The 22,825-nt window shown below is 52.7% G+C and overlaps 2 protein-coding genes across 2 annotated transcripts in view; both read right to left on the reverse strand.

Annotated features, from left to right (window-relative positions):
* SPTBN5 (spectrin beta, non-erythrocytic 5) overlaps positions 1 to 14,880 on the reverse strand; it is a 42,540-nt gene extending 27,660 nt beyond the window's left edge. The window contains 16 exon segments of the mRNA XM_057489050.1: positions 251 to 490; positions 717 to 847; positions 3,315 to 3,467; positions 4,217 to 4,417; positions 4,806 to 5,012; positions 5,089 to 5,289; positions 5,378 to 5,531; positions 5,776 to 6,008; positions 6,097 to 6,235; positions 7,575 to 8,206; positions 8,993 to 9,221; positions 9,757 to 9,914; positions 11,222 to 11,338; positions 14,091 to 14,258; positions 14,501 to 14,615; positions 14,617 to 14,880. Of these exon segments, the coding sequence (XP_057345033.1) occupies positions 251 to 490; positions 717 to 847; positions 3,315 to 3,467; positions 4,217 to 4,417; positions 4,806 to 5,012; positions 5,089 to 5,289; positions 5,378 to 5,531; positions 5,776 to 6,008; positions 6,097 to 6,235; positions 7,575 to 8,206; positions 8,993 to 9,221; positions 9,757 to 9,914; positions 11,222 to 11,338; positions 14,091 to 14,258; positions 14,501 to 14,615; positions 14,617 to 14,714 (3,176 nt within the window). The 5' untranslated portion in view covers positions 14,715 to 14,880.
* A 2,067-nt stretch (positions 14,881 to 16,947) lies between these two features.
* The window catches only part of EHD4 (EH domain containing 4), a 76,774-nt gene continuing 70,896 nt past the window's right edge, over positions 16,948 to 22,825 (reverse strand). Inside the window, exon 6 of the mRNA XM_036923762.2 lies at positions 16,948 to 20,612. Coding sequence (XP_036779657.1) covers positions 20,076 to 20,612 — 537 coding nt within the window. The 3' untranslated portion in view covers positions 16,948 to 20,075. The remainder of the gene's footprint in view (positions 20,613 to 22,825) is intronic.

A 22,825-nucleotide genomic window follows, 5' to 3' on the forward strand; every position in this document is an offset into this window, starting at 1 on the left:
AGTGCCCAGGCCTGAGTTCCCCAGGGAAAGTGGTGGCAACTCTGAGCACCAACCTTGCCCTCCACCTAGGGGCTGCAAGCACGTGAGGCCCTCCCTTCTGCCACAAGCGTTTTTTCACACTGTCTCCCACCCTTCAGACAGCACATCCTATCCATCTTCCCCTACCCCAACTTCTGTCCCCTTCCTCTAACCCTGCTCGGGCCTTCCCTGCCTCCCAGGGCACCAGCACTGTGCCAAACCCAGGCCATACTTTATGGCCAGGCTTTGCAGGTGGTGGATGCTCCTCTCCAGCATGAGCATCTTCTGCGGGGCCAGTTGCAGGGTACGATGGCTGCCTTCCAAGCGCCCCGGCTCCAGGGCTTCTAGCTGGAGTATCATGCCTTGCAGCTGGACCTGCGTGGCTCCACACTCCTGCAGAAAACTGCACACATCTGTGGTGTGTGCCAGCTGCATTTCCTTCTCTTTCTTCAGGGCCTCCAGCTTCCCCCACCTGGGCAGAGGGAGTAGGGATGTCTCCATCACAGGGACACCTCCCTGGTCATCCTGGGGCTGAGGCCAACAGCTCACGTGATAGGAGCTGCCAGGCTGGCCAGCCCCACACCCTCTCCAACCTGTGCCTGACACATCTTTCCTCAGCAGGTGGGCAGGCAGGCACTCAGGCCTGGTCACTGAATCCAACCTGCTCCCAATACCCTGCACTCCCTGCTCATTCTCACCTGCAGCTCAGTTCCTCTAGCTGCTGCTGGATTTGAGGGGTGTCTCCAGGACATCTCTGCTTCAGCTGCTCAGCAGAGCTGCTGACCTCAGCCCAGAGGCCACTTCCCACAGTCAGAGCAGTAAGAAAGTTCTGGGGGAAAGGAGAACCCAGGCTTTTGAGGAGGCTTTTTTCTCTTCCCACACTCCTCTCAAGACTACAAATGACACACTCTGCTACAGAGATGTTCAAGATGCACCCCTCTGGAGGACAGGGATTTGTGCCCTTAAAGGGCTGGGAGGGCCCTTTAAAAATTCAAGGCCAGGCATCCAAATTGGAAAGGAAGAAGTAAAACTGTCACTGTTTGCAGATGACACATACATAGAAAACCCTAAAGACTCTGCCAAAATACTGTTATGACTAAGAAATGAATTCAGTAAAGTGGCAGGACACAAAATCATTATACAGAAATCAGTTGCATTTCTATACACTCACAACAAGCTATCAGAAAGAGAAAATAAGAAAGCATTTCCATTTACAACTGCATTAAAAAGAATCAAATACCCAAGAATAAGGGTAACCAAGGAGGTGAAAGACCTGGACATTGAAAACTATAAGATATTTATTGCTGAAAGAAATTAAAGACACAAATAAATGGAAAAATATTCTGTGTTCATGGATTGGAAGAATTAATCTTGTTAAAATGTCCATTATTACCCAAAGCAACCTACAGATTTAGTGCAATCCCTATCAAAATTCCTATGGCATTTTACACAGAAATAAAACTACCCTAAAATCTGTATGAAACCATAAAAGACCCTAAATGGCCAAAGCAATCTTGAGAAAGAAGAATGAAGCTGGAGGTACCATTCTCCCTGATTTCAAACTGTATCACAAAGCTGTAGTAATCAAAACAGTATGGTATTGGCATAAAACAGGCACATATATCAATGAAACAGAATAGAGAGCCAGAAATAAACCCACATATATGGTCGATTAATACATGACAATGACAAGAATATGCAATGGGAGAAAGACAGTCTCTTCAAGAAATGGTGCTCGGAAAACTGGACAGTCACGTGCAAAAAAATGAAACTGGGCCACAATCTGACACCATACACAAGCATTAACTCAAAATGGATTAAAGACTTGAATGTAAGATCTGAAATCATAAAACCAGAGGAAAATAAATGGTACGCTCCTTGACATTGGTCTTGGTGGAAATTTTTTGGATTGGACACCAAAAACAAAGGCAGGAAAAGCAAAAACAAACAAGTTGTGCTACATCAACCTGAAAAGCTTCTGCACAGCAAAAGAAACCATCCACAAAATGAAAAGGCAACCTATAGAATGGGAGAAAAAAATATATATATATATATCATATCTGATAGGAATTAATGTCCAGGACATATAAATAACTCATACAACTCAAAAGCAAACATCTGATTAAAAAAATAGGTGGAGGAATTGAATAGACATTTTTCCAAAGAAGACATACAGATGGCCAACAGGTACATGAAAAGATGCTCCACATCACTCATTATCAGGGAAATGCAAATCAAAAACACAATGAGATATCATTTCACACCTGTTAGAGTGGCTAATGTCAAAAAGACAAGAAATAACAAGTGTTGTGAGCATGTGGAGAAACCCTTGTGTTCTGTAGGTGGGAATGTAAACTGGTGCAGCCACTGTGGGAAACAGTATGGAGGTTCATCATAAAATCAAAAATAGAAATACCATATGATCCAGCTATTCCACTATTGGGTATTAACCCAAAGAAAATGAGTGCACTAACTGGAAAAGATAAATACACTCCCATGTTCATTGCAACATTATTTATAATAGCCAAGACATGGAACAATATGAGTCCATCGATGGATGAATGGACAAAGAAAATATGGTGTGTGTGTGTGTGTGTGTGTGTGTGTGTGTGTGTGCGCACACACACACCTCAGAATATTATTCAGCCATAAAAAAGAATGAAATCTTGCCATTTGGTAAGATATGGATGGACCTTGAAGGCATTATGGGAAGTGAAATAAGACCAAGAAAGACAAACGCCGTATGATCTCACTTATGTGTGGGATAAAAAAGAAAAACCCAAGCTGGTAGTTATAGGGAACAGATGGGTGGTTTGCAGAGGTGGAGGGTAGGGGGTGGGAAAAATGGATGAAGAGAGCCAAAAGATACAGACTTCTGGTTATAAAATAAATGTCAAGGGCATATAATTCGCATCATGGTGACTATAGTTAATAATACTGTACTGCATATTTGAAAGTTACTAAAAGAATAAATATTAAAACTTTTGATCACAAGAGAAAAAATTTATATGATTGATGCTAGTAGACTTATTGTAGTGATTTCAATACATACAAGCATTGAGTCATTATGGTGTATACCTGAAACTAATAAAATGTTGCATGTCAATTATATCTTGATAAAAAAATTCAAGGCCAGCTCTGTTGCCCCCTGCTCTCAGGACAATGGTTAACACAGAAAACAGGCACAGCAGTGAATGATGGTGAGGCAGCTGCAAGGTGAGGGGGAGAAGGACAGTAGTAAGGAGGGGCAGCAGGGCCGGTAGTAAGAGCCTTGCCTTGGCTGAAGGGGGCCGTACCTCATATTTGAGCTGGGTAGCTTCCAAGTTGTCAGCCTGGGGCTGCAGCATTTGGAACAGGCTGGTCTGGTTTTCCAGCCAGGACTGGAGCTCCCTACACAAGCCATACAAGCCAAACAGGGCCACTGCCTCCTCCAGCCTGGCTCTGCGGTGCTGTGGAGATGTCAACCCAGAGGCTGGGGTGAGAGGGCCAGTGTCCCCAACAGGGTGCTCAGACCAGGTCCCCGTGATCCACCCCTCCCCCCCAACACACACACCAGCAGAGCCCAGGGCCAAGGCCCGAGAGGGTGCCGGCCCCACTACTGGGCCCTGGGCCCTCTGCCTGAGGTCCAGAGGAGGATGCTGGCAGAGCTCAGTGTCAGGTTCAGGGCCCGGGAAGATGGTGCTCTTTCGATCTTGTCCTCCTCTGGCAGTTGGTTCTTAGGGACCAGCCACTCTTCTCCCGAGGGACCTGGCTCTGCTGGCTCCCCCGCCTCCCCTCCAGGCTCTCTTCCAGCCACCTGCCACTCTGACCTACTTCCAGGCTCCAGGCACTCCTGCATCAGGCCTCCTCCCTGCCTTTGCGTAGGTCTTGCCATGAACATGGTCTCCTCAGTATCTTCCCTCCCTCCCCTGGTTTCACCTCCTCTCAGCTTCTCTTTGTTCAGGTCTCAGCCTAAATGGCCTTCCCTCAGAGATGCCTTTCCTGGTTCCCCAGCCTCCCCAGCCTGATGCAGGCTCTCCTCTCACCTGCTCCAATCACACTGGCATCTATCTAGTGACTTATTTCACATCTTCTCTGCCATGACATAAGTCCTCAGGGCAGTGAGCACGTCCAGTCACTACTCTGTCCCTGGGCTCACAGCTCAGGGTCTAGCACAGAGTGTGTGCTCCGTTAACATTTCCAAAACATGGAACATTACCTCTAGCAGGACCTGCAGACCCTCATAGTCCTGGGTCAAACGGTCCTGTGTCTGGAGTATGGTGTTCGGGTCAAAGTCAGGGCCAAGCTCAGCAGGGAAGGTCATCTTCTGGGTGCCCAGGGGGCCCGAGTGGCCAGAAACCTCACAGCAGGCCCCCAGGTTCCTTGGGTCTTCCCTCGGAGAGCCCAGAGCAGACACCACCTGTGTGAACAGGACAGGGGGCAGTGTGTCCAGAGGGGGCTCCCCCAAGCATCAGAAGGCTTGGCAGGGTGGGGCCAGAGGTAGTAGTACCTGGGGCGGTGAAAGTAATGGGGACATTCCTGAAGGAGCCTGAACAATGCCTGGGAACTGGTGGGCAAAGTGAGCAAAGTCATACTTAGGGCAGGTTGGATTTTATAAACTCTGGGCTGGTGTAGCAGGTGAGCTGCTGCTGAGGAGGGGTGTGCAGGGAAGACCACAGTTCCAGGACAGGGCCACCAAAGCCCTCGCATTTCCGCCCTTTGCGTGGCGGTGGGAGATGGGCGCACGCGGAGAGCATGCGCACAGTCGGAGCTGTAGGTCTGGGTCCCTGCCGCGTCCCTGCGCTTACTGCAAGCGATGCCCGGGCTGCGGCCGCCTGCGCCTGCTCATCCAGTTGCCGCAGCTCGGCCCCAAAGGTGCGCACGGTGCGCTCCAGCCTCGGGTGGCGCTGCAGCAGGGCCTCGGCGGCCGCCTGATCCTGCCCACAGGACGTGCTCTCCAGCGCTGACTGCTGCTCTAGTAGCCACGCGGCCGCGTCTGCCGCGTCAGTGAAGTACTGCGGGAAGGAGGCAGCTGAGTGCGACTGACCCTGCACACCCCACCTGGCCACCCACCGCCGGCTGCCGCTCTACCTGCTGAATGAGCAGGGCCGCCTGCAGCCGCGCACCCCACCCGGCTGCCAGGCCCCGGAGCCACTGCCACAAGCCCTGCACCGCCTCTGCCCGCTCCCGGGGATCCCACTGCATCGGGAGTCCGCGGGCGCGCAGGTCGCGTCCCCTCTGCAGGAGATCCGCGCACTTGACCTGGTGTCTGCGGAGCTCTGCTTCCAGGGTCTGGTGGAGTGCAGAGCAGGCAGCTTGGTGAGGGGAAGGGAAGGGCGGCAGGGAAGTGGGGCCCACCAGGGCATAGGGTAGCTGGCACCTTCTGTTTTTGCAGGGCCACTGCGATCTGGTTGAGATCCCTGCCCAGGGCTGTATCCTCTACCAGCTGCGTGCACTCCCTCAACCAGGCTTCCTCCTCCTCACAGTTGTGCAGAAACTCTGCCTGTTGCAGGGTCTGCTCCAGCAAGGCCCGCCTAAGGGATGGCAGAGGCCATGGAAAGGTTTGGGGAAAGGGCTCCCCACCAGGCACATCCATTCCCCTTAGTTAGGAGTTTTCTTTACCCTGGATGACTGACTCAACAGGAAAGACAGAGGCCGTGGGGGTAAGGGTCAGTGTATAGGAAGTTGCCAGGCCAGTGGTATTTAAATCTGGACGGGAGATAATTCAGGTTATAGAAAAGTTCTGGAAAAGGTAGAAGAGTTGAGGTGAGCTCTTACCGGGCCCTGACAAGAGACACCAGGTTCTGGTGGAGCTGGGCCAGCACCTGGGCCTTGGCCTGCAGCACCTCCACACTAGTGCCCAGGGAGGAGTGCAGCTCTGTGGTCTGGTGGGCAAGATGGCTCACATGGGCCTCGAGGGCTGAGACCTGGGCCTCCAGCAGGTCATGCCTCTGTAGCAGCTCCACTACCTCTGCCAGCTGCTGCCCACATGCCATGGAGCTGGCCAGCACCTGGCCAGGAGTGGACGAGTGGTCACCACAGTTCCAGCGTGCTGGTGAACCCTGCCGTGTTCCCAGGGGTCTGCAATCCGGGGCCCACCTGCAGCTCCTTGAGCTGGCTGGCAGCAGACTCTGCTTTCTGCAGTAGGCTCAGTACAGCCTGCATGCCCGCCAGCTGCTTCCTCTGCCCTTGGAGATGTTGAAGGACCTGCTCCCAGCGCCGAGTGATCTCCAGCTGCCTGGAGGACATGAGAATAAGGGTGGTCTCCACTGGTCTGGGTGGGGAGGGCCCCTCAGGGCCACAGTTGGTGGGGGCTTGGCTGTCCTGGAGGAGCCCAAGCTCTGGAGCTGGGGGCTTGAAACATCCTAGCCTGGGGTGGTTGGGGCAGTGTGTCCCTGGCTTCCAAATCCAGGCAGAGAAGCCACGAGGAGGGCCTGGAGGGTTCAGGCCTTCATATCCCCCTAAGCCGGCTATCCAGTCCTCACATTAGGTGATAGTAATTACATCCTTCTAGGTGCCTGGGCTAAAACCTTGATATCTTTCTTACACCCCACATCTGATCTGGCTGCAAATCCTCTTGGATCTAAACTATATCCAGAATCCCACCATTTATCATCCCTGCCACTGCTTCTCTGGCCTAGATCATTGCAATAGCTTCATAACTGGTCCATCTGCTTCTGCCTTTGCCCCTGCAGTCTGTTTCTGACATGGCATCCGTATGGATCACTATAAAACTAAAGTTAGATTGTGTCACTCCTCTGCTCAAGCCCACCCATGATTTCTTATCTTTCTGAGTAAACACCAAGCTTTTCCTGTGCCCTACAGAACCCAACTTGATCTCTGCCTCCACCCATTGACCTGTACCTTCCTGACCTCGACAACTACTTGTTTACTTTAGCCAACACTGGCCTGTGTGCTATTTTTCAACATGCCAGTCATGCGTTCCCTCTTGGGACCACTGCTGTGTGGCTGGGACTTGGACCCTCTGGCTAACTGTTCCCTCGGCCTGGTACAGTCCATCCCCATTTCTGTATGGCTGGCCCCCTCATTTGTTTCTGGTCTTTGCTCAAAAGTGAACCTCCTGACCACCCCATCTAACCTTCTCCTTCAACCCTGTCACTTGTATACCCTACCCCTTATCCTATATATCCCTGTATATCTACATACCAGCTCAATATACTTTATTACTGTTTTTTAATTGCTCTCTCACATTTTTCTTATTTATCCGTTTTCCTTAGTCGTGTGTTAACACCATGAGAGGAAGGATTTTGTTTGTCCTCTTCACAGCTAAATCTCCAGCACCTAAAACAGTGCCTGGGACACAGTAATTACTCAATATATGCTTGTTTAATGAATGAATCAATAAGGGGCTATCTAGAAAGGACAGTGCTTTACCAAAAGGATTAAATTATGGATGGTGGAATTTCAGGCATCTGTGGTAGCTAGATCTTTTTAAAGGGAGCCCTGAATCCTTAATTCGCCCCTCTCCTCTGTGACCAGAAATGGGCCTTTGGAAAGATGGGGTATGGTAGGAGGCCTTAGCCTATTCTGAGGATAGCCATGTGCCAGGAGCTCACCTGCAGGCCACTTCGGCCTGACCATGGTACTGCCCCTGCTGAAGGACAGCTGCCATCTCTGCCAGGGCCTGGAAGCGCCCCTCCTGGGGCAGGATACTGGCCTCTAGCATGCCCAGCCTCCGAGTGGCTGCCTCCACTGAGGCTGGGCTGGCCTGTGGAGCTGTGGCCTGGTCCAGCACTCGCTCTGCATCTGTCAGAAAGTTCTCCCGGAGGGCCACCTTGCGTTGGAAGCGCCGGGCCAGGCTTTCCAACCGCTCTAGCTGCAGGAGCCTCTGCTGCAGGGCCCGGCTCCTCAAGGCCTCTGCCTGCTCCAGGCCTGCCCAGCGCTGAGACAGCTCCGCAGGGCCCAGGCCCTCATGAGGGAGGAAGGGCCTGCGGTTCTGGGCTCGGAGTGCTGTCTGCAGCCGGAAGAGCAGGGCCTCCGTGGCCCATCGCTGCTGCAGCCGCAGTGGTTTCTCCTGGGTGCGGAAGGAGGCAAAGGCCACCAGTAGCTGGCACATGGCTGGCAGGGAGTCTGGGAACTCCCTTGCCTCCAGCTGCACCTGCTTCTCTGCAATCCAGCAGAGCAGGTCGGCCACCAGCTGTTCATACTGGGTCTGCAGCCCCTCTGTCTCCTGGAGCTGGAGCAGGATCTGGTGGAGGACAAGGGAGGTGATCAGGCCCTGGGATGGAGGCACTCACTTTCTGGATGCTGAGTGCCAGCCAGGGTTGCCCAGCTGGGCAGCGCCTCCTTCCCTCAGCTGAGATGCACTAAAGTGGGGGTCCTCCCAATCGCCAGAGAAGTGGGTCCCCAGCCTTGCACACTCAGATGTGGGAGTATGGGGCTCCCATCCTGCCTTCCTCAATCTTATTTTACCCCATTCATCCTTACCTCTGGGGTGCTATTCTTTTTCTGAGACTTCTTCCCCTTCCCTGATGCCCCCATACCCCTAAAGCAGCTTGAGCCCTTGGCCTGGATCATCTACCAATGTCTGACTGAGACACCAACCTTGAGAACAATCCTCCCTGGCCTCAGCCTCTGCCATCGTGCCCAGAAAGTAAGAGACCCCCCAAAACAGAGCTGCTTCTGTGCTTGTCCTGGCAGAGTCCAGCTCTCTGAGCCTTTAAATCCCATTAGGAGCTTAACAGCCCAAGATCAGGGAGTGGGGAGGAGGGGATGTCACTCGCCTGGCTTTTTCTGTGTTCTGGGCACCGTGCTGGGCACTTTGCTTATGCTCCCTTAACACTCACAGCAGTCTTCCATTGCCCAGGCACTGTCCTATTCACTTTGCAGATGGGACACAGTAAAGTTTGGTGATGTGGCCAAGGCCACACAGCTAGCAAGTGGCAGAGGCAGGCTTCAAACCCAGGTGTGTCTGACTCTGGATTCCACGCTCACCCCTACCTTTCCCTGATGACGCCTTCCCTTTGTCACCAACCTTAACAAGTCTCCTCTGGATAGTCCGCCCCTGGTGCAGGCGGGAGAAGTGGTGATAGTAGAGGGAGACATAGGTCATGATGGAGCGCTCATCAGACTGTGGAGCTGCCACATCCTCGGGGTCCAGCAGCTGAGCAATGCCCAGCTCCTGCTCAGCCATGCAGAAAGCAAGGTCAAGGTTGTGCAGCGGGCGATCAGGACTCAGGGAGCTGTAGTCAAGCAGGTCTGGCCTGGACAGAGAGCAGGCAGGGCTCTTCACTGGAGTGATTTACTGAGGTTTAAGTGGACTTGTTAAAAAGGCAAATAAGCCTCTACTGGCCACTCACTCCTTAGGGCACAATAGTTTCCACCTGCTGGTTATCTGAAAGACTAGGGCTCTGATAGGGGAGGGTTGATTTTGCTCAGGTGCCAGGTTCATGGGTAGGGGAGAAGCTCCAAAAGGGTGGGCACTTGCCAGGGCGAGGATGGAAAAGAGAATCAGGGGCACAGAAATGGGAGAAAGGCAGAGGTCAAAGGCAAACCTGGCCAGTTTCACAGAATTTCCTAGGAAAGGGGGAGGGATGATCATAGACCAGGGCCTCAGACATCAGCCCACCCTACTTCTGTGCCCAGGCTGCAGGGGTCAGAGAGACGTGGGAGAATGCTGGGGACCCAAGCCTGGGAGCATTGGTTCAGTGGGTGGAGGCCCCCAGGCAGAAGGCTGAGGTCTGCTTCAAGCCAGGTCAGGCCCAGTCAGGTGCTGGGCCCCCTCTCCCCATGGCACACCTGTGGGCATGAATGAGGGCATTGAAGCCGAGCCCATCACTCCAGCTGCGGGAGAAGTCAGTGATGCTGACGTTCGCGTAGCAGGCTGTCTTCCGCTGGCACCAGACCAGCAGAGCTTCCTTGGCAGACAGCAGGGCTGCGCCGGCCCCAAACTCCTCCTGGAGGAACAAGGCAGCATGTCCCCATGCAGGGGCAGCGGGGAGGCAGCTGAGCCTGCGAGCCGTGGGGGAGGCTGGCTGGGCAATGGCCTGACCCTGCTCCCCCAGCCTGGAGTGGGTGCAGATTGCCCTCTCTTCAGAGCATCTGATTTCCTTTGTGGAGATTATCCTTCCAAAGAGGTGGGGTGCCTGAAAGCTGTCTGTCTCCTCTGAGCAGCTGGCTTTAAATTGCAAGTAGGAACATTAACAGCACTAGCCCCCATTTCTCCAGCCTTTACGATGGGCTGGGCATTGTGCTAACCAACCCCAACCTGGGGCTTCATTAGACCGGCTCCCGGTCCCTTCTGCCAGTCAGGTACTGGGCCCGTGAACGTGGCTCTTCATCCCTCACAGTCCTAAGAGATAGGCATTCTTAGGATTTACATGCTGAGAATGGCAGACAGATGCAGTGAGATTAGGAAGCTGCCCAGGGTCCCCAGCTGACGGGAGCGGCTCACCTGACCCAGAAACGTGTGATGAGAGCCCACCTGTGACACGGTGAGCCCACCTGTCCACCACACCACCTCCCCACACGGCTGCCTACGGGCAGAGCCGGCAATGCTACTGCAGGCTGGAGAACAGCCATCCGTATCTGGTTTCAGTCCCCTCCACCCCGGCATATTCCTCTTACTGATAATTTCCTTGGCTCGGCCACCCTGGCTTCCACCCGCGTGCCCACCTGCCCTGCCCGCTCTCTTCCACTCAGTGCTTCCTTCCCTCCGCCTTCCTCCGGCCTCCTTCTTTCCCTCACCTTCCATTGCAAGTCCCCACCCTTCCCTCAGCAGTAGTCTCCTTCCATCTGCTCCCTCCCTAGCCCCCCACACCCCAAAGTTTCCCTCTCCTTTTTTCCTCTCCCACCCCTCCTCACATTGCTGTTTAAATCTCAAAATGTCGAAGCAGAGCAGGCTGCATTTTCCTGCCCTTTGGGCCCAGAGCTTGGGTAGCAAGGACACGCGGGCTGCAGTGAGGGGGTGGGGGCTGAAGGCCTGGAGCAGGCTTTGTCACAACCAGGCAGGCCCAGACATCCTGAGCGGCAGGGCTAGGCTGGCAGACATGAACCACCCATGACCCTAGTTCTCACTTCAGCCTACTGCAGTCTCTCTGGCAGTCTGAATTCTTTGCCCGTGGTTGAAGAGAGAATATTAATTGCACGGATGCCGAGGATCTGCTCTGGGGATCCTAACAGTTGGGTGGAACTGCTCTTTCCCCAGGGGTCTGAGGTGAGACTGGGCTGGGCTGGTAACTGGGGGCTGGGAGCTGAGACATACCCTGTCCAGGGAGATATCGGAAATCTGGAAACGCAGAATGATGACCCAGATGAGGCCCAGGATGAGCGTCTGGTCTCCGTCCACGATGTTCTCTGGCCCGATGAGGGGTATCGGCACCTGTGGGCACAGTTGGCAGGGCTCAGCCATGAAGCCCTTATGCCAGAGAAGACTCAGAGTTCTAAAAGTCCAGGGGGCCAGCTGGGGAATGGGAGGGTCCTGGAATCTGTCCCACCCCAAGATGTCCCAAAGGGAGAAGCAGGCAGGGCACAAGGCCAGGCAAGTGAAGACTTAAGTGTTTGGGGACTTGGCCTCAAGCCCACCCGGGCAAAGCCACAGTCAGGTGAACTGGGCTGCACCGCTAGAGTGTGACTCCCTGTATGTGGGCTACAGGTAAGTGTAAGGTCAGGGTTCAGCTACAGGGGCTGGAAATAAGGGGTCATAACAGTCAATGGACGAGCTCAATAGACAACAACTGCCTGCCTCCACCTCTCAGGGACTCTCGTAATCCCCCGGGGAGGGGGTCTCGGGTCCCAGGCTCAAGCCTGAATCACGGCCCACTTCATCAGTGTTCCACCTTCTGTTAAAAATTCAGACTCTCAAGCTTTACCCAAGGGCACAAGAATTTCCATCTGGACAAATGCCTTGGGTGGTTCTTATGAGCACTGAAGTTGAGAACTTGAAACCTTGGGAGTGAATCGAGGGGAGAATGGAAGAGAGTGGACATCAAAGCTGCCCATGACCTGGGCTCCTCCACCCTCTGGCTCCATCCTGCTCTGCTGCACCACAGGCTCCAAGGCCCGTGGGATTCTTGCAGTTCCTCAATATTCCAAGCACAGGCCTTGGGGCCTGTGTACCTGCTAGGCCTGCTGTCTGAAAGTATTTTTTCCCCCAGATAGCCACAAGGTTACTTCCCTCTCTTCCTTTAAGTCTTTATTCAAAGGACACTTTCTCTGTGGGGTCTACCCTGCCACATTATTTAAAATAGAAACCTGAGGACTATTCCTCTGGCCCAAACACACATGCTTGATCCATGGGTCCTGCTTGGGTGGGGATCTTGGTTTTGTTCTATGGTGTCTCCCAAGTCCCTAGCAGAGTGTCTGGCACATAGTGGGTAATGGGTAAATATGCACTGAATGGAGAAAGAAAGGGAGAGACTCTCCCTAAGACCTGGCTGGAAGCTGGCTTCAGCCAACCACCAGCATGGCAGGAGGTGCTGCATCCCCAGGTACTCCCCATGGTACACTTTGCTGTGTCCACCTGGTCTCTGAAGGACCTGCCCCACCTCTGCCCTCACCTCCTGGCACACCTGAGCCCTGTATTCGCCTCAGCTTGAAGTTGGAGCGTCTGGTCATTGGGGTGTTGGAGGCTGCTCATAACAGATCATGAGGCTGATCTTCCCAGACAGTGATGTGTTTAGTGATGTCATGCTGGTAGCTTGAAATTCACCACGGTTGGGTATCAACACCATGGGAATCAGCAAATGCTACAAACCAGGGCTTTTATTCCATCCCCTCTCCTTGCCTTCCCTGAGAGCTGGCTGTTAAACATTTACCAGCACACTGCTGATCTGGGTTCAAATAAACTGTCTCCCCTGAAATAGTGGGCCCTTTATCATCAGGTCTGGACTTTGTTGACTGTGGTCCCTAGAGCCCGGCATGAAGCACCCAGCACATTGTAAGATCTCCAGAAATGAGTGCATCCCACATTTGGTTACTTAGTAACCACGTGTTGGGGGCAACATTTGACCACAGCTGCCTTGTATGTATAGTGGAGACAGGCCCTCACCTTCATAGGCTATGTCAGTGACATGCTGGGTATCAAAGCTTGAGGGGAGCTGCAGAGCCTCTAGCAGGGGCCCCAGGGCTCACACTTCCCAAGTTCCTCGAAGGGATGTGGCTGGCTCACAGGCCACCATCCCTCAGACCAATGGGGCCTGGCTTTCTGGGGCTGGCAGCTTGCTGCTCTTTCATGTGCTCGTGGCCACAATGCTTCTGTCCCATCTTTGGTTTCTTAGCTCTCTGGCCTCTCTCTAGCATGCAGGCTCCCAGAGGGCTGACTGGGGCCTCCATTCGGAGACATAAATGGCAGGCACACACACTCAGGCTCAGTTCTTGAGCCTGGGAGAGCTGCTCAAGGCCAGTTCTAGAACAGTGACTGTGGCCCCAGGAACAGCCACCTCACTGCCTCCCCTGAGGCCAGGAGCCCTCAGGCTTCCCAATTCTGGTTCTCAGTGTCAGTGACCCACGTGCGGCCCCCGACACTGGCTGTGAGGGTCTCTCTGTGTGCCTGGGGCTCTTGCCTTCTTTAAGTGACTATTTCTTTGGGCCGCCCCTCCCTTTCAGGTGACTCTGGCTCCCGGCTGCTGTGGAGGCCCCACCCTGCTGTCTGGTCTAGCTCCCACACGGCAGACCCTGTACCCTTTCCCTGCACTGCTGGCTCAGTGTCTGGGGCTCTTTCCCTGGGTCCTGTCCTAAGCCTGCCTCCCCTAGCCCCACATCTGGGTCTGCCGGCCAGTGACCATGGGTCTTGCTTGGTAAATGATTTCCTCATTTATGAAAAGAGGTTAGGAGTACATGGAATGTCTCATCCCAGAATCCTGTGATTCTCTCATGGGAGTCAATGGCATAGTTCAGTCCAGCAGCCGGATGATGGCTGTACCTGCTCTAGTCAGTTGGGTGCTCTCGAACCTGGGAGAACTGCTCAAGGAAGGGCTTTGCTTTCTGCTGTCCCAGCTGCTCTTCCCAGATTCAGGCTGCAGATTCTCTGCTCTGCCCTGTGGCCAGCCCAGGAAGGATGATCTACCAGTTGAGCCTCTCCCTACTCCCACCCCACCTTCTCCCATGTCCAGAAGCCCTCCACCAGTGCCCACCTTGGTCCTGAGGAAAGCTAGAGCTCGGCTGCTGTTCTCTAGGAAGTGCACACGCATGCGGCCCCTGCTGGGGGGTGGCAGAGCCTCCCCAGAGATGAGCTCTAGCAGCCGCAGTAGGTGGGTGCCGTCGGCCAGCTCTGTGTACAGGCTCTGGATCTTGATGCCCACCTAGGAATGGATGGGGAAGGCACAGAGTCAGCCCAGCCTTACCTGCTGCCCCAAGCCAGGACCTGGGAGGTGCAGCCCAGAGTAGCTGCCTCAAGGAAGGAGCACTGGATTCAGTTTTACTTCGGAGTTGAAAAGAGAAGTGGTCTTAGCCAGATGAACTCACAGCTGCCCGGCCAGGGTCCACTGGCCTGAGAGCTGGGGGATGGGAGAGGTGGGCTGTGGGCAAGCCCAGCTGCACTCACCCCGCCGTGCTGGAAGATGTTGTTAATCCAGTTGGTGAAAGTCTTCTCCTGCATCCGTGTGTGCCGCGCCTGCAGCTTGCGAACATGGCCCATCTCGTAGGCAGAGTCCATGGCAGGACAGGATTGGGAGAGCCCCAGGCTCTGTGGCTGGTCTTCTGCTTCAGGTGCCTTGTCGCCCCAAGGACTGCTGGCAACTGTGGGGCTGACCAGCCATCAGGCTTGTAGCCCTCTGGGGACAAGGGGCCACTGGACATTTCCCTAAACTGGAGATGCTGGGGGCATGGAGTTTGGGGGAGGAGTGTGGATATGCATGACTCCCTGGGAGTGGTGTGCCTCTGCCGGGGGTCAGTGGGCCCCTCCCTGTCAGACTGTCCCCACATTTGGTGAGAGGTTCTGGCTTGAGATCTAGCTAGGTAAGGGTCTGGTGCTCCTAGCTGGTGCCCTGCACTTGAATGACCCAGGACCCTTTTGCCCCACCCCATTCTCTAGATTCTTCTCAGACCTCAGCTCCTAGGGCTCTCCTCTGGATTGCAGCAACTGGCTGCTTCTCCTTGGGATGAATAGAGCAGGTGGAAGGAAAACAGGAAACTGCTCACCTTGGCGATGTCCAGGCCTGGGGAGGAGAACCGCTGGCTGGCTGGAAATGGCAGCTAGCAAGAGCTGTGTGGGGAGGGAGAACCATCAGCTGGGGCTGAGGCTGGAGCTGGGGCCACGCCATGGCCCTCCTCTTAAGCCAGTGGGGCAGGAGTGACGCACATAGCTGACATTGTCCTCCCACCTGCTGCAGGACTTGGCTCAGACTGAGAGGGGGTGGCTCAAGAATGCTCCAGACTATCGCTCCATGATCTCCTCCTTCCTCATCCCTGCATCGCAAATGCCTCCATGTCAGGTGGGGGTCCTGGCTATCAAGATGCAGAGACCATGGGATGGCTTCAAGGCAGCTCTGGGTGGGGGTACTGTGGGGGACCTGCAGTCAGGGTAAAAGGCACCAGGGCCTAGCCTTTGGTTAGAAGCTTCTGCACCCATTTCCTAGTCTGGGACTGCCCTTCTGCACCCCTACAGGGCCTCTTTGTGAGCATCTATTGGGGTGGGCATTGGAAGGAGCACCCCAGATCAGAGCCCTTCATTCTCTTCTGGGGTCACTGCCATAGATGGAGGAGAATCATCAGATCCTGGACTCGGCTTTCCAGGCCCTGAGAGAAATACACCCAACCTAGCCCAGGGCTGAGATTGTTGAGTGGGTCTGGGGAACTGCTTGTCTTCCTCCTTAGCTCGAGTGCAGCTAAAGCCACTGTACACGCTGAAAGCACTAGCTCCTTTTTTGCAATGACTGATCGCAGCCCCTGCTGAAGAGTATCTCTGTTGGTCAGTACACAGTTTTGGATTATTTACATTGGAAGTAGCTGAAATCTCCAGTCAACTAGGTTTAAACAACATAATGGAAATGTATTGACCCACACAACTGAGAAGTTTGGCAGGGGGAGGTTTGATCCAGCAGTTCAAATGATGTTACCACAGGCCTGGATTCCCTCGGTCTTTCTCAGTGCCTCCTTTATCTTCATGCTCCACGGGGTGATTCCTGCTAGCCTTCCTGCCCTCAGCATCTCTGGACACACCTCTCAATGCCATTTATATTGTTGCACCAATAGGTTGGCTTCTTTACACTGCCTGGTTCTGAGGAGAGAACATCTCTCCCAAAAGCTGGAAGTCTGAGGGGTGTGGCTCTCATAGGCTTGAATTGAGCCACATATCCATTCCTGAACCAATTTCTGTGACCAGAGGGATGAAATACTCTAATTGGCTCAAGTGAATCAGAATCCATCCTGGAAAGAGGGTGTGGGGTCTGTCTCACCCTATCTTCATGGTTCAGACTGAAGATGGAGAAGTTGGGAGAGCTCAGCAAAAAAATCCCAGGGCTGGATCACCAGAAAGGTAAATGGAGGCCAGCAGGAAAAACCTAGATGTCTTCCATGGGAAGTTCACCCCTGGGAAGGGGGTGACAGGGATCCACTCTAGCACTACTACATCTTAGGGAGCATGGGCTTGCCTGTGTGCTGGACGGAGGATGTCATGGCAGGCCGCTGTCTCCTGTGAGAGCTCAGGGATGCCCTATCCCAGCCATGGGAGGGTCTGTCTCCAGTCCCCTCCAAGCTTGGCTTCTAGTCACTCTCAGTTGGAGCTTGAGCCTCCCTTGGGGCTGCTCCAAGGCCTAGCCTCTGCCCTCAGCAGACAGAGCTGCTTTCCTTCTAAAGAGGCCCCATGTGGGGAGTCTCCTGTCGGAGAGAACACAGGAAGATTCAGAGGTGGCAGGGGCTGTGTGCAGCCAGGCTGTGTCCTCCCCCTAACTCTCCCACCTCATCTCAGAATGGATTCAAGGGGTCTCGACTTTACCCTCAGACAGCTGGGACTCAGTCACTGGAAAACCAGAGTCAATGAAGGAAAGGTAGTGGTTTTTTTCAGAAGTTTATTGATCAGTAGATTGTGTCTTTGACACTTCAAAACAAGATTACAAAAAATAGAAGCATTGTGTATTAACTGCTGACTAACATATAACCTGATACACTCTTAAATTAGGCCCATGTTTCCCTGAATAAACTCAGTGGTTATCTGTCCTAAGAATATTATTCTTCTGCTACATTCCTTAGAGGAAATAAACAGTGTCTGTTAGATGTTTTCCTTATAGTCAAGGCAATCTGTCTGGGGTTTTGCTCTGGGTATAACACAGGAGTGTGATGGTGCCAAGTGGAACGGGCCCACCGGCAGTTGCCAGGCCATGACTCCGGTGGTTAACCCCCACCCTGGCGGATGGAGTCCAGTATGAGACATTCCCGGTGCGGTGGACGGGCGGCTCCCGAGGAGACCCGGATCATCACAGGAAAGGACGGCGGTCAGGGGTGGTGGGGCCAGGGCACTACTGAGGCCTCTTCTGCGGGATGGCCATGAAGGGGGCTCGGTGGGAGAGCAGGAGGCACTCTGCTTCTTCTCACTCCTCTCCGACCCACCTGGACGCCAGTCCCGATACATAGGCGCATTACCCCGTAGGAGGAAGCACAACCCCCTCCCCCCGCTCAAGGACACTGTTGCTGAATGGTGACAAAGAGAACCCACCCAGCCCTGGGGAAGTGACGGCCCACTCAGCGAAGGGCCACCTGCCTCGAGGAGAGACCCTACCCTGGGCCATCCGGGTGTGTGGAGAGAGTTGAGACGCTGGGCTAGAGTGCAAGGCCAAGGCAGCTGGGATGTGTGCACGTGGTCCCGGAGCTGGCGAGGGTCAGCAGGTCTCAGGGGAGTTTCGTTACAGACTGGCTCAGGAAGGCCTCCTCAGCAGGCTTACTGCCTGGAAGCTGACTTTGGGAGGAGCAGGCTGAACATTTCATTTTCCTCCCCTAAACTCAAGACTCTAGAGGCTGTATTAGGTGCTATTATGTGCTGTGTAGAAAACAGATTTTTCAGGATTCAAGATTCTTAGATTTCCTTCTGTGGAATCATGGAGAGCATGAAGATAGTTTCATAGTGCTAGAGTTTACCTACTTGCACCCCCTGCCCAATCCATAAACACTCTGCAGAGCGCCTAATTTGAAGTCTGTGGGGCTCAGGGAGGGTGATGTAATCAGTCAAGGTGAAGAGGTCCTGGGGCTCCGCGTTCTGCGGCACTGCTGCACTGTGGGTTGGGGGATGGGCATTTGGACCCAGACTCAGGGAACTTTGTGTGAATTCTCACGAGTCCCCATCATTGATGTTTTCCAGCGTTTTTCTTGCCAGTCCACTTTTCATGATGAACTCTGTCTTCTTCTCTCTCTGTTTTCACCCTGGCGGGATTGGCCTGAGCTTGCACCGTTGGCAGCCCTCATGTGCTCACAAACTATCTGCTCATATCGCAGAACTGTAATTATAGACGTCCCTTTTTTATGTATCTAATATAAAAGTGCTCATTCAGATTAAAAGCCATATTATGCATTTACTTCTCTTAAAACGACATTATTTAGAAAGTAAGCTAGAGAGCACAAGGGCTGGCACCTGGCTACTTCTCTAAAATAAACATTTTCCCCTCAGTCTGCAGTTCGGACACTGATGTTACAGGTGATTTCAGAAAAAAAATCTGTTTTTTGGAAGGCTCAGGTGGGACTGTTCTGATTTCATTCATTTCCACTGCCTGCAGGGCCCCAGACCTCGCAGCCACCACTATTTTGTGTCTTTCTCCTTTATTGCATAAATATGGAGGAAATGAGCCCCCAGGCTGCCTTCCCAAGCTGGAGCCCACATGGCAGGGAGGGTGCAGTGCGCAGTAACCATCTCCACCTGGCACAGGCATCTGAGCGAGCGGTCCACAGAGCTTTACGGGGGGTGCAGGAGCCAGGGTTGGGGAGTGTGCCCAAATGCTGCCTCATGATGGGCACTCATAATACAAAACACACAGCCCTTGAAGGAAAGGTTTTTTTATGGAAGATTCCATCCTATTTCTGTATAAAGGCTTTTATCCTGTAAGAAAGCAAAATTGAACACAATAAAAATACGTATTTTTTATAAAAATAGTGTGTAACACTAGTAGACTGATTCTTCTACCTGATAGCCTGGGGCAGGCTGGCCCCTCATCCTGCTGTGTCCACAGGCCCAGGATGCTGTGTGCACCAAGACACATTTTGTGGTGAATTTCAATCCTGCCATTGACCAAGGAGCCTTGGGGACTAGTAACCACACTAACTGATGATTGAGGAGGACTGCCTCTTTTCCTCACGGTGGTTTAAGAATGATAAATAGACTTTGCTACAAATTATTGAACAAACCAGTAAGAACAGCTAATCTTCAAACCTCAACAAGACTTGGAATGAATACTAGAAATCTTGCCAGGGGTTAATAAATATTGTGAGTTCTAAATTCCTAACCAAATACAACTTTTTTGCAAAGGCCCTGGGGTTGGGGGGTGGCCCTGGGAAGCTAGTCAGTGGGGAGCTGGGCCATCTGCACTTTGCTGACCTGGCTGCCATTGTGCGGGACCCCTGCAGAAAGGTCAGGGGCACACACAGACATATGCATCCTCCTTTCAGACCTTGGGGCAGCAGTCTTCTCTTTGGTAGATGGTTTGGAGAGAACAGACACCCTCTCTGCTCTATTTTGTTTTCCTTCTAAACAGAGTAGGAAACAAAATAAGTAAGACGAGCTTTGCTCCCTTCCGATGCCCTCTGAGGGACAGACAGAAGCTCTAGGCAGGTGCATGAGGAAGAGGAATCCGGTGAAGCCCAGAAGAGCCCCCAGCTCCCTCCTGCGGCTCCTGGGACCGCACAAAGCCCACCCCCATGTCTGTCTCTGCAGCTTCTGAGTACTCTTTGGGCAATTTCTCTTTCTTCTCAAATCTTCAATCCCCTTGTCCACCCTCCCCTCAGTATATGAACAGAAACTCAGGGAATTTTAGAGGCAAAAGAACCCCATCTAGTGTCCAATGTCTGCCCTCCCCATTCTGCAGATGGAGAAACTGAGGCACAGAGAGGGCAGTGCCTTGCCCAGCATTGCTTGGTGAGTCAGTGGCAGCACAGGCTGCAGCCCAGGCCCTCCGATGCCCACTTACACCGCCTGCCCCTCAGTCAGCCTTCGGCAGGGACTTCCTGTGGGAGGGGGGCACAAGGTGGGAGGGCAGGCTGTTGGGCAGCTCAAAGCCATCAAGCTTGATCTTGATGAGGTGCTTGGCCAGCGCGAACTCCTCCTCGTCCAGCATGCCGTCGCAGTCACAGTCGGCCAGCTTCCAGATTTTGCCCAGGACGCTGTTGGGCAGCTTGGAGGTCACCATCTCCTTCTTGGCGTTGACGCCCGATATCTTGCCATTGATGGGCGACAGGGTGTAGAAGAGCTCATCGTAGACGGGCTTGTCTTTGGCCACAACCCACTCCTCCTCATCGGCCCCCTCCTTGGCGCCCTCCCCATAGCCCTGGTTGAAGGGGCCCTCGGTGGTGCCATCGAAGGCACCGCCCTGCACGAGCTGTGTGGGCATGCTTATCTCCTCCTGGCTGATGAGGTTCATCAGAGACGAGATCTTGTTGCTCAGCATGTTATCCACGGCCTCGATCAACTTGGGTTTCAGTGAGTGGAATTTGGTGAAGTCGTAGTTCTCAAGCTGTTCCTGCCAAAGGAGAAGCCATAGACCTGGTTACACGCTCTCTTCAGGAAGTCAGAGGGAGACAAGCCTCCCTTAAAGCAGACGTCCCACACCCTGGGCTCCCTTTGCTGGGGTCCTCACATCCAAATTTGCCAGCTGTGGGAGTGGCTTTTGGAGTGAGAGCAAGATGCCTGGGCTGCCGTGTCCTCCTACAGCTGCTGACCTCTGCTGGTGGGCCTCCGAGGGAGAGCAGCCCCCTAGGGTTTTGAGACAAGCTTCCTTCACCCTGCCTTTTTTTGGGAGGTGGTGTTCTAGAGACTTGGTATTTTATCTTTTAAGTTGGACCTCATGACATACTTCAATTGACCTTCACAACAATGCCGGGAGTAAGAAAGGGCAGGTACCACTAATCCTGTTTTATGAGAAGCACATGGGCATCCTGGCGGATCAGGACTAGAGCCCATGCCTTCTGCCTCTTGACTAGTGCTTTTTGTGTTCTAACGTGAAGCTGGGACAGAAGGACTTACTTAGGTAAAACAATTATTTAAGGATGTCGTTTTTGGATCAGTTAAAGTTACCTAGTTTAGGTACAAATAAGTAAAAGTTGAAACTGGTAAGAAGGAGAGGAGTAGGGAGGGGAGGGGAGTATAAGCGCAGCCAATGGGGCTGAGAATCACCAGCCAGATCAGGGCAGGTCTCAGCACCACCTTCTAGGAGAACTGGCCTGTCAGCAGGAGCACAGGCTCCGGAGGGGGCCCTAGAAGACATGGCAGTTACCTAGCGGAGACAGGAGCCAACCACAGATGCCAGAGAGGCACTGGGATGGAACTGTAGAAATAACCCTTCCTACCTGTGTTCTCCCTGGTCATCCATCCATCCACCCATCCATCCATGTAACATTTACTGGCCATTTGTTACACGCCAGGCCCTCTTCTGGGGCCTGGGGATATAAATATGAAAAGCCACGGTCTCTGACCTCAGGGAGCTTATGTTGTACTAGAGGAAGGACATTTTTTAGTTCTCGTCTGCTTTCAAAAATGGCTTGACTTAGCTTATAATGAAAAATGATAATATGAAAGAAGAAAGTCATTAGAAGGGAAAAACCAAGTAATTAAAAAAGGAGAGGAAAGGACTGACTGGTCACATCAGAATCGCAGGTGAGAAAAGCTCCTGCCTCCCAGCCGCCCTGGCTGAGGTGCACAGGCCATACCCCCTCACTGTCTGAGGGCAGAGATCACCCGTTCATTGCAAGACACAAACTTCCTCTGGCTCTGAACTGTGAGAATTACCCAGGACTTTTATGTGGGGCCTCAAAGATCTCTGAAAATAGTCTTTAACAGCAGTTTTGCCAAATAAATGCAGAAAATTCCAGGCATGGCTGTTTTTATATGGACTTGATGTGAAGTCCTGTTTGGAAAGTTCTAGAGGATCAGAGAGGGGCCCTCCAGGGGTGCAAGTTTCTGGAGATGAGGCAGGGAGACTCTTGAGGAAAAAAAGTTCCACAAACCCCTCAAATCTGACTGTTTTGGGCAGAAGTAATGTGATGGGCAGTTTAAAAAAATAAAACTTTGGGCTATCATAAGTACCACACTTTTTTGGTAAAAACTTGGGACAAAGCTGATACAGAAATAAAATTTAAATCATTTATAATTCTATTACCTAGTAATAACCTCTGCTAATATTTTTGGGCATACACTTCTATAAACACACACACACAAACACACACACACACACTTTAACTGAAATAAGACCATACTGTTTAATAACCTGCATTTTTAAAGAAATAATGTATCATATGTTTCCATGATATTAATGTTTATACAACCTTATTCTTAATAGCTAAATAATATTGAATTGCATAGTTGGGCTATTCTTCATTTACCCTGTCCCATGTAGTTGGGTATTTAGGTTGTTTTGTAATGGAGAATCAAAACTGCAGTCTCTGGCTGTACCACCAGGGCAGACATTCTATGCTATTACTTAGAAGTGGAGCCCTGAGCTTTAGATGGTGGAGGGGACAGAACTGAAAGCTGAACGGACTGACTTATCTCTAGAGAGGTGCCACCAACATTCTTCTCAGTAGCAAACCCTGCTGCTATCCACCCAGGCTGGGCTGGGCTGATGCAGCAGCCTGTGCTCAGAGCAACAGGGCAGTGCAGGCCTGGTTTCTAAAATGCATTCCAGTTTATGTGGCCTCTATCCTCACTGACCGACCACGGTCACCTGCATCGCTCCCC

This window comes from Manis pentadactyla, chromosome 11 (genome assembly GCF_030020395.1).
Source record: "Manis pentadactyla isolate mManPen7 chromosome 11, mManPen7.hap1, whole genome shotgun sequence".
NCBI classification, from domain to species: Eukaryota; Metazoa; Chordata; class Mammalia; order Pholidota; family Manidae; genus Manis; species Manis pentadactyla.